Genomic DNA, 17,028 nt, shown 5'->3' with positions numbered 1-17,028 from the left:
AGCCTAACTCACCTCACAGGGTTGTTGTGAGAATAAAATGGGGGAAGGGACCATGTATGGCACCTTGAGCTCCTTGTAGGAAATAGAAATCCAATAAAAAATACATAGCTCTCTTCTCCTCTGGCTCCCAGCAACTTGTATTCAGAAGCGTCTATATGGGGTCAGTAAATCCCAACAGGAAAGGATGCTGGACCAGGTGGGCTCTGCCCTGGATGCTCTTAGGCAGGTAAAGAGCCAATAATAGCACTCAGAGAGTTCTGATACTCCAAACGTCTGAAACTTTCACCCACAGCTCCAATGTTTACATTCTCACACTAAAACTCTCATCTCAATTCATTTTACTGTATTATTATTATTATTATTATTATTATTATTATTATTATTTAACTGGAAGCCACCCTCAATGTTTTACTGAAGTGCAGGGTGAAAATATTTTGCTAGAAAGAAGCCAAGATAAATTGCAGATGTGTCTGTACAATGGGGACTGGATCCTTCAGCTCTGTTGTGACAGGGCCCAAAATAGCATTTTGCCAGAAGAGGGTGTAGAGTCCAGCTGGCCAAAGAGACAGATGCATTTCCACCTGGCCCTTTCATTACTTTATTGTGAAAGCCATCTGAAAATATTTACTGCTGGGAACAAAGTGGGAACTTAAGTGCAAGCACTGGATGTTACAAGAGACACATAGCCTCCTGCCAAAAACAGAAGCCTGGGACATTTCTCATCCTGTTTCCCACAATGTGCCAACAAATAAAAATCCATGTTATGATGAGATATTATGGTTGTTCAAACTTCCTGCCCCAATCCACCGGGCTGACAGGATGGGGGAGCCAAGTGTGCTGATGAAGCATCTTTTACCACCAAGGTGCCACATAATACCCATTCTGAATTTGTAAGAAATCAGTATTTTAGCGCGGCAGCACCTGCACTTTGGAACCCTCTGCCTATTGATAACAGCCAGGCACCTTTGCTGTACTTTTTCTGGCACCTGCTAAAATACTCAGGTATCTAGAAAGCTAGCTTGTTTTTATGTTTATTGTTGTCCTTCATGTTTTGAATGTTTCAAATAATTGTTTCTACAGGCCCCCCCCCTTATTGTTTTGTCTTTTTGGTAAATGGCTTTGAGCCTTGCCCCCACCCCCCACCCCGTACAATCAAGCAGTGCATAAAATTTATGACGTGAATAATAATAAATAGGTGGTGCTAGACATTTGAGGGAAGCGGGTCTCAGGCCCACACCCTGCCCACCAGCCGCACTCCCCCTCAAAGTAGTGTTGGCCCCACATTACCTTCAAGTGCTTCTGGACCCGCTCGTTCTTCTCTGCCTCCGTAGTCCGCTGCTCCTCGCTCCGGTCCTTGGCAGAGGCATGTGCCCTCAGCTCTGCGCTGGCCTCAGCAGCATTTTCATCCTGCTCATCATCATGTTCATTCTCAGACTGCATTGGTTCTGGAACATGCTGTGTGACCATGGCTGACTTCAACTCCTCTTTAGTCTTCTCTAGGTCTTCCTGGACCATCTGGGCCTGAGGGAGGATATCAACCCACCAATGGGTTAGTGGAGCTGGCGTTTGTCCACAGACAGCTTTCCAGGTCATGTGACCAGCATAACTAAGCTGCTTCTGGCACAACGGAGCACCATGATGGAAGCCAGAGCACACGGAAATGCCATTTGCCTTCCAGCCACAGCGGTACCTATTTATCTACTTGCACTGGTGTGCTTTTGAACTGCTAGGTTGGCAGGAGCTGGGACAGAGCAATGGGAACTCACCCCGTTGTGCAGATTCAAACTGCTGACCTTCTGATCGGCAAGCCCAAGACGCTCAGTGGTTTAGACCACAGCGCCACCCACGTCCTTATATATAAAGACTCAATTTCTCAATGAATACATTATATTGTGGTCTGCCCTCTCCAGTTCTCACCATATACGTAAGCTTAGCATTGCACACTATGTCCAAGGTTTAATATAGCATTCTCTTAAGAAGGTTGATCTCATTTTTGTCAAATTCTGACAAATCATAATTCTAGCACCACTTAAGAGATTCTGCATTAATTCAGCCAGTCAAGAAACCTACTGGGTGACCTTGGGCTAGTCACTGCCCCTCAAGTCTAACCTACCTCACAGGGTTGTTGTGAGGATAAAATCAGGAGGGGAGAACCACATACACCACCTTTTGTTCTTTGGCAGAAACAACGGTATATAAATGCAAGAAATATATAAATAAAATCAGGTCAGACCAGTGGGCCAAAGGTTCCCTCATTGTTGTTCTAGAGCAAGAGTCAAAGTCATGCATCACAGATGATCATGCATGCGTATACTGGAGAGGGCCATGTCTATTTTACACAAGTTAAATGCACATTTGCTGCAACACTGACATTGTGGAAGGTGGACAATACGCCTTGTAAGCAGGATCCCCTGCCTCTCTGTGCAAATGGGGTGTCTTTACTTTTCCCCATCACTGGGACAAGGGGAAATGGGATGGTCACTCATAGGCACAGGAGAGGAAGGAAAAGGCTTGTTTCAAGACAGGACCAAGTCACCCCACTCACTTTCTGCTGCCACTGCACAGCCTCGCTCTCCTTCTTCTGCCGAGCCAGTTCCAGCTGCAAGATCCTATTGGTGAGCTCCATCATTTCAGACGACTGTAGGAATTAACAGAAGATCACAAGTGAAGTAGGCAACCAGGCTCCTAAAATGCTACATTGCCCCACTACTCCCCAGTCTGGCCCTTGCTCAGCTGTAAGGTATAAAGTGTACTTTCCACACCCCTGCTGTGATCTTGGGAAACAGTTAAGAAAACTGATACAAAAATCAGATTCATGAGTGTGCACGATTCTTCAAGAGAAGAACCCTGGTATACACACATACCACCCTAAGAGAATTACAGTTCCCAGGTCTCCTTTGGGGAGGGAATAACTATTAAACCAGTTTAAGCCTGCAGTGGAGCCTGGTTTCCTCTAGATAAGGGATCACCAACCTACGGCCTGGGGGCCAGATAAGGCCTGAGGGACTCGTTTATCCTGCCTGCAGCGACCCCTGCCACCGCCGGCCGGTCTTACCAGCTTGTGCGCATGCACACAGGCCTCCTCCAACCCGGATGTACACCGTTTATGCATGCTCCCCCGCCCTCCGCGCAATCATTGCTGGAGACACCTGGCCCGAGGCAAGGAAAACTTGGAGACCCCTGCTCTAGATCCGTGGTTCCTAGACCTCTTCAGCCCACCACCCAGTTCCCCTGCTCTCCCTATAAAAAGCATTATTGAGATTAGTGGTTTGCATGACCCACTAAGGAAGATCATAACACAGCAAAATTCAAAGCAGTAATAAAATTACACATAGAATCCAGTTAAAACTATTTAGTTAAACTGATTCAACAAAACTGATGGACTTATCCAGTGGTGCCAACTTTCCAAAGTTTAATAGTAATTCACACCTCCAGTATGCTTCCCCCTTGCTTCTAAATCCCCCCCCCCCCCCGAATCCCACCAGCCTCCACGGTTAGTCAACAGCTTTTGGACTAATGGCAACTCTAGCTCAGTACAAATGGCGGCCATTTCCTGCCTTTATGAGGACCCAGCTTCTGGTTAAATTATTTATTAACACTTGACCACCCTGGAAAGGCTTAGCAGATCTAATTTTTATATTCTAGCATAAATAATTCCTGTTGATGTGATGAACAACAGCGCCTATTCTACATTGGAATTTAAAATGTGTCAGCGTTATCAACATTGTTTATTTATTTGGACTACTACATTATGTACTGAAATGAACTGATAATGGGCAGTTGTATCAATATGCATGTTTCCTTAGTGTGTTGTGAGCCACTTTGGGGTCATTTAAGTGGAAGAGCAGCATACCCTGCCTACTGACACAAGGGACATTCACTGCACTCTTTTCAGTGCCTCTAAAACCATTTTTGATTGGCCAAACCTACCCAGAAAGGTAAAACACGGACATATTTTTATCTGTTTTCAGTTTCTCACTGATTTTAATTTTTAAAAAATGTTTTAAGTAATTGGTTTCACTGATAACTTTATCATTTTCTTTTTGCAAACCGCTTTGGGTTTGCTTTTTTTTTTTTTTTTACAGTCAATGTGGTATATAAACTTTATGAAATAAAATAACTTAGCTGCTATTGCTGGGGGTTGAACTAGATTACCCCTTTGGGTCCCTTTCCAACTCTACAATTCTATATAATTCCATAAATACAATGACTTCCTAAGAACCCCAGAAGGGTCTGGCTGCTAGATCAGACCACTAAGCCCTCCCCATCCAGCATCCTGTTCTCGCAGTGGCCAACGCAGGCGACGCTTTTGGAGAGCCAGCCTACCAGCTGCTCCTGGGTCGTCTTCTGGTCATTGGAGGCCTTCAGCAAGGCTTCTTTTGCCTCTTCAGCTTCCTGACGCTCCTTCGCCAGCTTCTCCGCTTCTTCCTGAGCTCGCTTCCTTTCTTGCTCCAACTCTAGTGCCTTGCGGGTCTGCTCTTCCAGTTCTAAAGAGAGAAAGAGAGATAGGTCTACAGCTTGCCCACCAACTCTGTAAATCAGCACCAAGCTCCCCTTCCCACCACCTGCAAGGTGAGCACCAGAAGCTTCCCCTACCTAGCTGAGCTTTCTTTGTCTGCTCTTCAATCTGCCTGAGCCGTTCCATCAGCTCCTCCTTCTCGCGTTCAATCTTTTCCTTCTCCTTCTCTGCCAGCTCCCTCTTCTTCTTCTCATTCTCCAGCAGGGCTCTAGGCAGGGAGGAAATGTGAAGGATAACACAAAGTTCAACCTCCACCTGCCTGACAGATTTCCAGTTCTCTCTTGTGCAACAAAACTCTTAGTTGAGGCATTCTCGTCTTGCATCAGAAGTTTTTCAGTAATCAGCAATCAATATTTTGTTTTTAGCGTAAATTAAAAGAAAAGTAATTTTCTAAACTTTTAATGCTGATGCTGCACTCATTTGTTCAAGTGGGCGCCTTCTGTGCCAACTTTTAAACACTAGCCGAAAACTTTTCTGTACTGCCAGGCCTATGCCGGAAATTAAGAATACGTCCTTCCACAATGGTTAATTGGTGTCTTGGTTTTTTAAAAAAATCTTTTTAATGGTTTTAGTTGTATAATTTTATATTTTTATTGCTGCAAACCGCTTTGATATATGTGATATAGCAATATGCACATTTTTTAAAATAAATAAACAAATAAGCCTCCATCAGAACAGGAGTGGGGCAGGATCCAGCCAGTGGGCTGGTTCCTGAGCTTTCCCCCACCCCTGCAGGTTATTTTACAAGTGGGCAGGGCCACCCAGCTGTCAATCACCCGATATCACAACAACACCACATTCTTCCTTTGCGGAGGTAGCTTGAGCTGCACCCACAGAGCAGCATCCTTTGCATCCAATGCAAACAGATATTTGGGCCTAGGAGTTAAGCACCACCATTTGGCTGCACAATGGAATCCCCAACTTGGAGCTCCAAAGCACAGCCAATCCCACCAGGGCCTGCTGTGACTGCCAATCAGCTGATGAACACAGACAGCAAGGCCTGCTTGCTAAGGAACAATCCACAGCATTTTAAGGCTTCCAAATGTTCCTTTGCAGCTTCCTCTCTACTTGCCCCACACCTATAAGGCAAACGAGTGCGGTGTGAGGAAAACAGACTTCTAAGCTGAATTGTGACCCATGGTGAGCCTATTTGACCTATCAGCTGGAGCTTTCTCCCACTGTTACATCCTTCTCCCTGCAGCTACAGGGAAATGCTGTTCACATATGTTACGGGATAGACCCATTACACAGAAAAACCATACACTTTGCATGCAGTGGGAGTCAGAGTCCAACAGAATCCAGAGAGCCACAGTTTCTCCATACCAATGTGAAACTAAGAAAAGACTGCTGGATCAGACCAAAGGGGACCCATCTAGTCCAGCATCCTGTTCTCACAGAAGCCCCAATAGGAAACCCACAAGCAGGATCTGAGCACTTCCACCCTCCCTTGTGGTTTCCAGGGGGTGTAGGCCTCTTCTACTATATTCCAGCTGCAGGATTTGCCTATGGAAAGAACACATGCCACACCCCAATCACTAAACTCCAATCTTGCCACAGCTTTTCCTACAGAAGATGGCCATGACTAAGACACTGTGCACCAGCGTTCGGGAACCAGTTATGTCAGCATTTGGCACTCTGTTCAGAGGCGTTTGCATTCAGTTGAACGCACCTCTCCATCTGTTTTTGATGCTTCTCCTCTCGGGCTTGAGCCTTCATCTGCTGCACCTCAATTGTGTCTGGCTTACGCCGACGCATGTAGAGCTCATGGTTCCCCATGCAAAGAGCCAGAATACGCTTGTTAATCCTTAGCCGTGGGGCATAGAATACAAAGTCCTTTGAAAGAAAGATGAAAAATAAAGAATGAATCATGGATGCACCTGCGTCACTTCCCTTTCTTCTCCAGTAGTAGCTAATGCCTCAAGTACATGCAAAATAGCATCCAATTAATTAGGCAATTTCCCCCATGCAAAAAGACAAAAGGAGCAAAAAAGAGCTAAATGGTTGTTCAGCAACCTTTAGCTTCAATGAGTCAGGAAGCTGGAAATCTGGATAGGAATTTAAATCTGAAAGATGGCCTTTAAATAAACCTCACTCGAATATTAGTGGAGCATGTCTACATTGTGTTTCTGTTGAAATGTTGCACACAACCAGCTTTGAGTGTTGTCTAAAAACCAAACATTAACACAATAAAATATCCCATTACTGGAAAAAGAAAAGCACAACCAATTAATACGTTATCAGATTGAAGTAGCAGAAGTAAGTGAACTTTTCGCTAATCAACAGGAACCACCATCAAGTCCCTCCCCCCCACCTCTGCACTATTGGTGCCCCAGGCAGAAAATTCCAGGCACAACCCTTGCCTCTGAAAAAGAGGGGATGCAGAGCAGGGCTTCTACCACAGGTAGAAAGAATGGTGACTGTACACACACATAGCCTTAGAATCTGAAAGTCACCAGTAAGCACTTTAACCTGGGTTTGGGAGCAAACAGCCAGTGCAGCAGAATTAGAATGGGAAAGCTGAGCTGCAACTCGCCTTGTCAAAGAGGCAGGCCACAAACCCGCTTCTCCCGCTTCTGAGCTGTCTTCAAAAGACATGCCCCAACCAACCCAGAGGTGTTGAACAACTCATTTTTCTTTTTTACTAAGACAAAATCCCGAAGAAGAACAGACACCCCATCTGATAGAGAGTGCATGTTCAACTCTGCAGCAGAGAGACCCCAGAACTTCAGTCCCAAAGCCTCAATATTTTGGCATTGGCTACTCCAAAAAAAAAAAAAAACCACAAAAAAAAAAACCGCACACACAGAAATGTGTGCTCCCAGGGCAGGAGGGAATTCAGAATGCTTTTATGTCATCTGGTAGGACTTTTATCTCCTATACTTTGGACTTGTATGTGCAACACTCACCAGTCACACCATCTTAGGAAATACGGATGTCTTTGTTTTAATGGTGCCTCTCACTATTTCTTTCTCTTATTATCTACTGTTTGCTTGCTTTGCATATGGTATGAGGTAATATCCTGCAACTGCACTTTTGAGTTCTTAGCAATGGTAATAAATAATTATTTAAAACAACAAATTCTACCAATCAGCTACTTGTTGAAGAAAAGGGGGAGGTAGCTCTGTATGCAAACCCTGGATATGCTGAAGCTTTAACCAAGGGATCCCATTAAATCAAATCAAATCAAATCATACACCCCCATAAAGAAAAAAGGCTTTGGAAGAATTCCGTGCATCCAGACAAGGCATTCAAGTGCCAGGAACCATTCATCTTTGCAGCGATATTGCTGTTACTTACACACAGCAAGGTTCACCCCTTCCAGAGTGAGCTGTCTCACCGCAGGAAAACTGTTCTGATGAAAATGAAGGGAAGACCTTTTTTGGCACAATTGCTGACCCAGAAAAACAAAGCAGACGTCCAGGAACCAGTTAATCTAAAGAGTCCTGAAGCACTTCTGCTACCAGAAAGGCAAGAGCAATTCAGAGATCTCAATGGTATTGAATTGAACAGAGTTTGAGGGTTCGCTGCTCACTCAGCCCCGCAGATGAAAACAAATGTACAACTTCTCTCTAGCTTTTATTTCAAACACCCGATGAATTTACCTCATCTTTGGAAGAAGACGACACTTGACTAACCACAATGGGCTTTTATGTTCTATCACTAAACTACCAAGTAGAAAACTCTTCACACAAATGACTGTTTGAAAAGCTCTTCGTTCCTTAGAGTGCCCATCAAACCAGCTGTATACTCAGTTGTGTGAGGTTTATTGCAGCCCTCTGCAATCTGCTGAGCTCCACACGTTTTAGACTGCAACTACCGTATTTTTCGCCCTATAGGACGCACTTTTTCCCCTCCAAAAATGAAGGGGAAATGTGTGTGCGTCCTATGGGGCGAATGCAGGCTTTCGCTGAAGCCTGGAGAGCGAGAGGTGTCGGTGCGCACCGACACCTCTCACTCTCCAGGCTACAGGAAGCTATCCGCAAGCCTTGCGCACCCGGGGGGGGGTTCCCCCAGGCGCGCAAGGCTTGCAGGCGGCAGCCTGCAGCGCGGAGCACGGGGCACCCTCCAGAGGACGCCCCGTGCTTCGCGCAGGTGTCCGCAAGCCTGCAGCGCCCGGGGGGAGATCCCCCGCGGGTGCGCACGGCTTGCGGGCGGCAGCCTGCGGTGCGGAGCATGGGGCGCCCTCTGGAGGACGCCCCGTGCTTCGCGCAGGTGTCCGCAGCCTGCCGCCCGGCGCATGGGGTGCCCTGAAGCAGAGCGCCCCTCGCGCCGGGTAGACATCGGCCAGCCCCACAAGCTCGGGGGACAGCGGGGAGGCACAGCGCCACCATCCCACTGTTCCCCGACCTGGTTTTGGGGGGGAAATAAAGGGGGGGGATTCCTTTATTCCCCCCCCCAAAAAAAGTAGGTGCGTCCTATGGGACAGAGCGTCCTATAGAACGAAAAATACGGTGCTACCAGTCTCAGCCAGTTTGAGCACAGTAAAACAAACAAACAAACAAACAAACAAACAAACAAACAAACTGGGAGTCACTTGTTTATGAAAATCTAAAAGTTCATTCTGTCACCAGGGGATTTCCCATCACAACCAACTGGCTTTTTTGGTTATGTAGATAGAGCAAAATAGAACAATCCCAAATTACTGATTTTCAATTAAATATTTGAATAGATTATTAACTAAAATATTTTAAACTACAAATGAAATCTTACTGGGGCTTTCTTGTCAATGGGCTTGATAACAAACTTCTTATCATTGAATGAAATGTTTCTAATCTCACTCCAAGGGAATCCGATTTTTGGTGTTAACCTGAAAAAGATGAAAGAAAGGATTTAATGTTTCAAAAGCTGAGCCCATTGGAATACTTTGGCAGTTAAACAACCTGAAAGAACTGCTGCTGTGATGGTTTTCTGTGAGCCTCCTGAAAACATCTTGGTAGCCAGCTGGCAAATGCTAGAAGAAGGTTGCTGGACTTAGATGCACCTTTGCCTGATGCAACAGATGGCCCTCTCCCCTCCCAGTCCCCATGCAAGTTTGAAGGACAGTCTTGTTACCTATCATTGTGCTCATAAATGTTGAGTCCAAGGGCATCGACTCCCAACCAAAGTTCTGAGCCCTTCTTGTTCTTAATACTGAAGTAGTTCACACCATACATCTCCAGATCTTGTGCAATTTTCAGATATTCCAAGATGGCATCTTCTCTAAAAGTACACAAGAGAATGGATTTTTAATACAATCTTCGCAAAGCTCGGCAGAGTTTAAAAGTAGTTCAAAACACAAGACTTCTGACCTCCTGTAAATACAATGATGGGTTTTTCCAACCAAGCCTCAAAGCATATTTTTAAACTACGAAGAGGTAGCAAGTTGCCTATATTGACAGCATCCCTTCCAGAGGTTGTCACGCCCCACCCAGTCCCACTCAACACAGTCTCAAGGGTTACAAGTGATGGATTTTGTAATCATCATCAGGAGGCGAAGGGAGAGCTACAGGTTAGCAATTCTTTGTCAAATCATTACTGCATTAATACTACTGCAATGCCCAAAGATCTACCAAAGCTATTATAAGGTTTTTCTATGGAAAAGGGGGCCAATATATTCCAGCAGCCTCCCAGGTCTTTGCTGCAAAAATATTAACACAACTGACATATGGCTCTCAGATCTGCAGCTTCTTAAACCTTGCTCCCTTAGAATCATTCTAAACTAAGTTCTATCACTGCCTGTTAGGGATCCCTTCTTGTGTGTCTAAACATAGCTGTCCGCCTGGAGGTCTGGCAAATCCCTGTTAGCGCTCGGATATGGATATGAAGAGCCATTATTGGTTAAAACTTATCTTTTTCCCTGTTGGGTTGGCACCCTTAACCCTACTGGATTCCGACCAATCCAAATGGAAAGCTACACTGCATGAAAAGCTAAGAGGCTTGGGGTTTTCCCCACAGACCCTGATAGTTGTAGGTTATGAGAAAGCTAGAGCTATAATCCGCCAACGAATTTGGGGTGTGGAACTGCAATGCCACGTGAGCAGGATGAATAAACACCCAGCAATAAAAGATAATGGGAGAGGATTTACCCCAGCCAATTATTTGTCAAAATTACAAATACCTAAATACAGACAGTCATTTACCCTTGCTAGATTCAACATGCTGCCATCTGCCTTATTGCAGGGCAGATTCAAGGGTAAACCATACGCGGAATGAGTCTGCCCCTGCGGCTTGATGGAGGTAGAAACTATCTCTCATGCCTTGTTACGCTGCAGTTTCTACAGGGATATACACTCGGTATTTATTACCCCTGCTATGCAAAAATCTTCAAATGAATCCGAACTTCAATGTCTAAAATCCCTGGTAGATGACAAGGATCCTGAGATTACGTTAAGGGTAGCCAAATTCTGTGTGATTGCCATAAAACTTAGGGAACAAGCTGTGCTATCATAATGATTAAGGCCTTAAATGATAATTTTAGGTTATATGTTAGTGACTAAGTTTTAATTTTATTTTTTTTAACTGTTGCTATATCTGTATTATCCCTGTTATATCTGTATTGTCCCTGTTAATATCCCTGCATTGTCCCTGTATCGTCCCTAATTGCAAATTCAAATGTATCCCTATTGTGTTTTATGACTTCCTTGATATTGTATGTGGGCTGGAACTGGTCTGTGACCGAAATAATAAAATTCATTCATTACTGCATTGACTTCTGTGATGCACTTTGAATATTTAAAGATGAAGCTATATTATGAACAAAAGATGCTCTTATACAACACAAACCAAGTATTGCTATAATTTCAGCCTTACCTGAGCATTCCTCGATGTTCTTCATGCCAGACCTGGATCCTTTCCTCCCACTGATCCTTGTTAAGTTTGTGCTGCTCCAAAACCCTAGGAAGCAAGGAACAGCAAAGCACATCAGGAGATAAGCAGCTTCCATACATGTAAAACTGTGGCAAAGGAAGCTTGTGGGGAATTTATTTTTCAAACTTCCTCTATCTGTACAGAGGAAAATGTAGTCCCCTAAGCGCAATCAGTGGTCTGAGTATTGTTCTCTGGTGCTTCTACCTAATACAAAGGTGGGGAACTGGATACAGGCAGTTGGCCAGATCCTTATCTCCCCTAGGAGATATGGGCCAAATTGCACATGTCGGTGGGGCCTGGTCATCTGTCAATCATCTGAGAGCCCCACATTTGGAATATTGTGTACATGTACACTTTTGGTCTCATCTCAAAAAGGATAATGCAGAGTAGGAAAGGGCTCAGAATAGGGCAACTAAAATGATCAAGAGGATGGAGTGACTCCCCTTTGAAGAAATGTTGCAATGTCTGGGACAGTTCAGAGAAAAGGCAAGTAAGAGGCGACATGACACATGTTTATAAAAGTATGCATGACATGGAGAAAGTGGAGAGAAAACTCACAGACATCCAATGAAGATGAATGTTGGAAGATGCAGTACAGGTAAAAGAAAAGGCTTCTCTTCAAGCAGTACAGAGAAACTATGGAACACACTCCCACAGGAGGCAGTAATGGCCACCAATCTAGATGGCTTTAAAAGAGGACTGGGCAAATTAATGGATAGGAATAAGGTTATTGAGGACTACTAGCCATGATAGCTATGCTCTGCCTTCATAGTTGGAGGCAGTGATGCTTCTGAATCCCGGCTGCTGGAAACCACAGGAGAGGAGAGTGTGGCTGTTGTGCTTGAATGTGGCAACGCCACAGTGCTGCTATTCCAAGGGAGTCCGAAGTCAGTGCTGACAGGCAGTTTTGTGAGCAAGCAAGGAGAGTCCTTCTCTTGAACCTCCCATGCCTGCTCAATAATTGGATGGAGAGGGCGTGCTTGTTCAACCTTGCAGGAAGCTTTGGAGTATGAATGAGAAGGTGCTAAGCTATCTTTTTCTGCTGCTTCTATATTTCCCAGTCTCTCTGGTTTTTTGCCAGCAAGGCTTGGGAAGAGAATTCTACCCAAGCAGGAAATACAAGACCCCTGATTTTCCTTAGCTCTGCCACACTGCAGCACAAATTAGAGAAACCCAGACTCTAGGGCAGAGAGGTGAGAGTGGGGAATTCTTAGCAATGACTGAGAAAGGCCCAGCTAGTACACTAGTGTTTGCCTCCATTGTAGGAGGTGGTGTGCCTCTGAATATGTTGTTAAGGAACATGAGCAGAAGAAGTTGCTGTTGTGTCTTGCTTGTGTGCTTCCTAGCAACATCTGGTGACTGTGGTAAACAGTACACTGGTTGAAATGGGCCTTTGGACTGATCCAGCAGGACTCTTCTTATGCCTCCCTGGATTTAAGAACTTAAGAGGAGCCTGCTGGATCAGGCCCTATAGTCCAGTGGCCAACCAGATGCCCCCAAGGGAAAGCAGGACCTAAGCACAAGTACCACACCCTCCCCTCCTGTGGTTTCTAGCACTTGGTATTCAGAAGCATTGCTGCCTAGAACTGAAGGAAGAGCATAAAAAATGTGGCTAACAGCCATCTGTAGCCCTCTCCTTCATTTAAATGAGAATTTTCTGTTTCCACACAAATAGAAATGTGACTACAGAAGGCAACTATGTGTAACAACATGAATGAGGCATAGACCGAAGATAGACAGATAGGTCTATCCCCAGCTGGAGCAACTTACGAACATCTTGTGGGGAGCAGACAGGACTGAGTCACTCTTAGGCTAGCAGCTGATTGTCTTAACACTGAGATCACCAGTCACTTATGGAAGTTAACACACTGCACCTTTTTTTACTGCCATTTAGATCCACTGGAAGAATATGAATGGTGAAAGTCACAAGGAAGTAGTACACTTCCGATAAGGCTAGAAGCATGTGTCAAATCTGACCTACCTTAGAGGAAGCAGTTTGTCGCCAGTAAGGTAACCAGGGTTGTGCACCTCCTTGTTGAAGTCACCATATTTGGACTGGACAGCATAGGAAGCCAGCAGGACGGCAGTTTCTGGGGGACAGTAGATGTCATCGTTCAGGATGCCCTCCTTCACTTGGAGGAAGAACAGGCGCTGGGTTATGTCCTGGATCAGCTCCTCTGCCACATCCTCTGGGTAGAATTTGGCACGGAATTTGAAAAGCAACGGGCTCTCTTTGCGGACATCCTGTGCTGTTACCTGCAGCGAATTGGTAACAAGGTCTAGATCAGTGGTTCCCAAACCTTTTCAGGCCACACACATACACACGGGCCATAGACTCAAGCCCAGTGCCCACCCCATAAAAAGTGTTATTCGGAATAGTGGTTTAAATAAGAAAGTAGCACGTTTCAAAACAGTAATGATTCACTGCACATTAATCAGAATCCATCAAAACTGTTTAGTTTAATTAATTCAACAAAATTGATTAACTTGATCCGGCAACACTAGTTTTCAGAGTCTGGTAGTAATTTAGCAATAGTCTTAGACACCAGATTTAGTAACTACTTAACTGTTCAGCAAATTCTTAATGCATTGGGTGATAACAGTTTCCCAAATGTCTGAATTAAAGTTACTTAGCAGGAGTCTTAGATCATCAACTCCAGTGCCCCCTAGATAATCCTACCTCCCCCTGGGGGCGATACTGTTCCCTATGAGAACATTTGTAGAATGACACTTTCATCCAACTATTGTATATTCAATGAACGACCACTTTTGTGATGGCTCTGTACAGCTGTTGTTATTGTAGATATTACTTTTTCTTTTCTCCTTTTTTATATCTACCGTATTTTCCGCCCCATAGGGCGCACAGGCCCATAGGGCGCACCTAGTTTTTTGGGGGGGAAATAAAGAAAAAAAATTATTTTCCCCCCAGGCATGGGGCTGGGGCGGGGGAAGCTCTAGCTTCCCCCGACCCCAGCCCCCAGAACAGGCTGCTCTCCACAAGCTGTGGGAGGGCTCCCGCGGCTTGCAGAGAGCTACCTGAAGCCTGGGCGCAACTGCTCAGCGTGCTTGGGCTTCGGGACAAGAGGCAGCTCTGCGCAAGCCGTGGGAGGGCTCCTGCGGCTTGCGCAGAGCTTCCCGAAGCCCGGGTGCAACTGCTCAGCGCGCCCGGGCTTCGGGGTGCAGGCAGCTCTCCGCAATCCATGGGAGCCCGGCGGGAAGTTCTGCGGGTTCCCAAGGCTTGCGGAGAGCTTCCTGAAGCCTGGAGAGCGCTCTCTAGGTTTCAGCGAAAGCCTGCATTCGCCCCATAGGACGCACACACACTTCCCCTTCATTTTTGGAGGGGGAAAAGTGCATCCTATAGGGCGAAAAATACAGTAATTCACTTGTAACTGAAAATCATCAAAAACATGTTTTTTTACAAATAGAACATACCCAGACCTTTTCTTCCTAATAAAGTCAGAGTTCAGGAGTACCTATTTATCCTGAGACTGCAACTGCTGTTAAGTTAAGGCAGCAATTTCTTGGTGGAACCTGATTTTTTATTTTTTAAAAAAAAATTTGCTGGGGTTTCTCCTACTGCTCTGGAGAAACACTAAAAAAAGAAAAATAAAGAAACTGCTGCTTCTCAAAAAAGTGGGACCCTGTCTTTTTGTGGGTGAGGCAGCAAGCAAACTGGTATGTCTATAATTATATTTATTTATATCTTCCCTTTCCTCTGACTGGGATTCAAGGCAGCTAACACGAATTAAAATGACTCAGATAAAATACAGAAAGCTTAGCTACATAGATGATAGATAGATAGATAGATAGATAACGACAGTTTAAAAAGTCATTAAGCTCTAATATAATTAAAACAATATAAAAAAGAAATCTATTAAAATGCAGACAATAAAACAAAGGATGACATATGCCCACATCAGTAATTACCTTTTTGTTGAGTTTCAGCCATGTAGAGAAGCCCTTGGTATCCTGGTACTGGAGCCCAAAAAACCAAACCTCTCTCAGACCTATTGTTTTCACAACCTGTTTGGGAAAACCAAAGAGAAAGGTACTTTTTAAGCAAAAGTTACAGGTGGTTGTATTTGAGCTCAAATGTGGCCTAGGAAAGGTGTTACATATCTCCAGGAACACCCAGTGGCATAAAAACAGGGGAAAGTTCAACAAAGGAAAGAAAGAAAGAAAGTGTTTACCAGTGAAACACCACATTAAGATCCAGTGGTGAAGATTTTAAAAGCAAAAACAAACATTTTAACTTTTGCTTCCCCCCTCGCTCCAGAAACACTATTGCCCTTCCCCCCCCCATTCCATAAGCTCATTCCCAGCGCCCCCTACCCTGTAAGAAACATTATTCAGAATAGCGGCTTGCACAAACCATTAACAACACAATAAAATTCAAAATAGTAACAATGAATTGCACATTTATTTAAAATCCAATTTAAACTGTTTAGTTTAACTGATTCAACAAAACTTATGAACTTGATCCAGTGATGCCAGCTCTTCAAAGTCTGACAGACAAATATCGGGGGGACGAGGGAAAAGACACGAAAGACTTATAAAATGCTGCTCTCCTAAAGCACAAAACTCTAACTGCATTAAGAAAGGCACACATAATCATTCAAGTTATGGTGTGTTTATAGATGCTAACAGCCTGTTTTCTTCTTAGGAGTAAGGCACATTAGATCTAACAGCATTGAGGCCAAGAATTCATAGGACTGCAAGAAAACCAAGAAAAATGCAGCTGCCTCGTCAGCTTGAATGTCTAGGGCCTGTTTTTCAACTGATGATGTTATGAGGCCCTAAAATCCTCTTGTAAGAAGCAAACCTCGGGGGGGGGGGGGAGACACACCTTCTGTTATATTTTACACTATCCAATATGGTCTAGTTTTTTTAGCTGTTCTTATACCAAGACTTTTACTTACTAATTACATTTCTAGCCCTACTTATTTCCTCCAAGGAACTCAAGGTGGTGTACATGGTTGTCTTTCTCCCCATTTTATCCTCACAAACAACCCTGTGAGGTAGCCCGGCTGCCCCATGTTTTTTGGGGGGCGGGGCGGGTATCATACACTGGCTCAGAGCAACAAAATAAGCCTCCCTAACTGCACCCCGTCTCAACAGCCCACACAGATTACACAGCCTTTTTCCCAAGGCAAATGGATGACTCTGGGCCTACCTCACAGCCTTGTTATGGGGAGTAAGTGGGGGGGGGGGGGAACCATCTATGCCACCTTGAATTTCTTGAAGGAAGAGGTGGGACAGAATCAAAATAGGGAATTCAGCCCTCTCATCCGTTTGAGGGATTGGCAGGCCTGATTTATAGGAGTGTGGGAGAGGAGCAGGCAGAACTCGTATGGACCTGTCAAACTAGTTCCTCAAAACCACCTTTCACATGGATAGTGATCGCTACAATGGTGTAGTGAATTCTGAAGTGTAACTGTTCTTCATGACAACCCCCACAGAATTTAAAGGGACCCCATGGCTCATCTAGTCCAACCCCCTTGCAGTGCAGGAATCACAACTAAAGAGAAATGCGTTTTTTTACCAACGTATGCATTATAGCTGCAGAACCAAGGCAGTTTTCTTTTCTCACACCCTTGATTAGCATCCCACCTGATGGAAGAGTTCTGGTGGACTCAAAAGCTTGCTGGTTTATTTTGGGTCAC

At 44.7% G+C, this 17,028-nt stretch overlaps 1 protein-coding gene across 1 annotated transcript in view; it reads right to left on the bottom strand.

The window, feature by feature from the left end:
* The window catches only part of MSN (moesin), a 77,373-nt gene that overhangs the window by 3,938 nt on the left and 56,407 nt on the right, over window positions 1–17,028 (bottom strand). The window contains exons 3-12 of the mRNA XM_080989858.1: window positions 15,293–15,388; window positions 13,347–13,621; window positions 11,309–11,392; window positions 9,572–9,718; window positions 9,230–9,326; window positions 6,189–6,352; window positions 4,597–4,727; window positions 4,327–4,487; window positions 2,546–2,638; window positions 1,288–1,521 (exon numbers count right to left, since the gene is read on the bottom strand). Coding sequence (XP_080845984.1) covers window positions 1,288–1,521; window positions 2,546–2,638; window positions 4,327–4,487; window positions 4,597–4,727; window positions 6,189–6,352; window positions 9,230–9,326; window positions 9,572–9,718; window positions 11,309–11,392; window positions 13,347–13,621; window positions 15,293–15,388 — 1,482 coding nt within the window. The remainder of the gene's footprint in view (window positions 1–1,287; window positions 1,522–2,545; window positions 2,639–4,326; window positions 4,488–4,596; window positions 4,728–6,188; window positions 6,353–9,229; window positions 9,327–9,571; window positions 9,719–11,308; window positions 11,393–13,346; window positions 13,622–15,292; window positions 15,389–17,028) is intronic.

The sequence above is a fragment of the Podarcis pityusensis genome (genome assembly GCF_964106645.2).
Source record: "Podarcis pityusensis genome assembly, chromosome: Z".
In the NCBI taxonomy this organism is placed as follows: Eukaryota; Metazoa; Chordata; class Lepidosauria; order Squamata; family Lacertidae; genus Podarcis; species Podarcis pityusensis.
The sequence above is the reverse complement of the archived record's forward strand: the minus strand, read 5'-3'. Positions and strand labels throughout refer to the sequence as shown.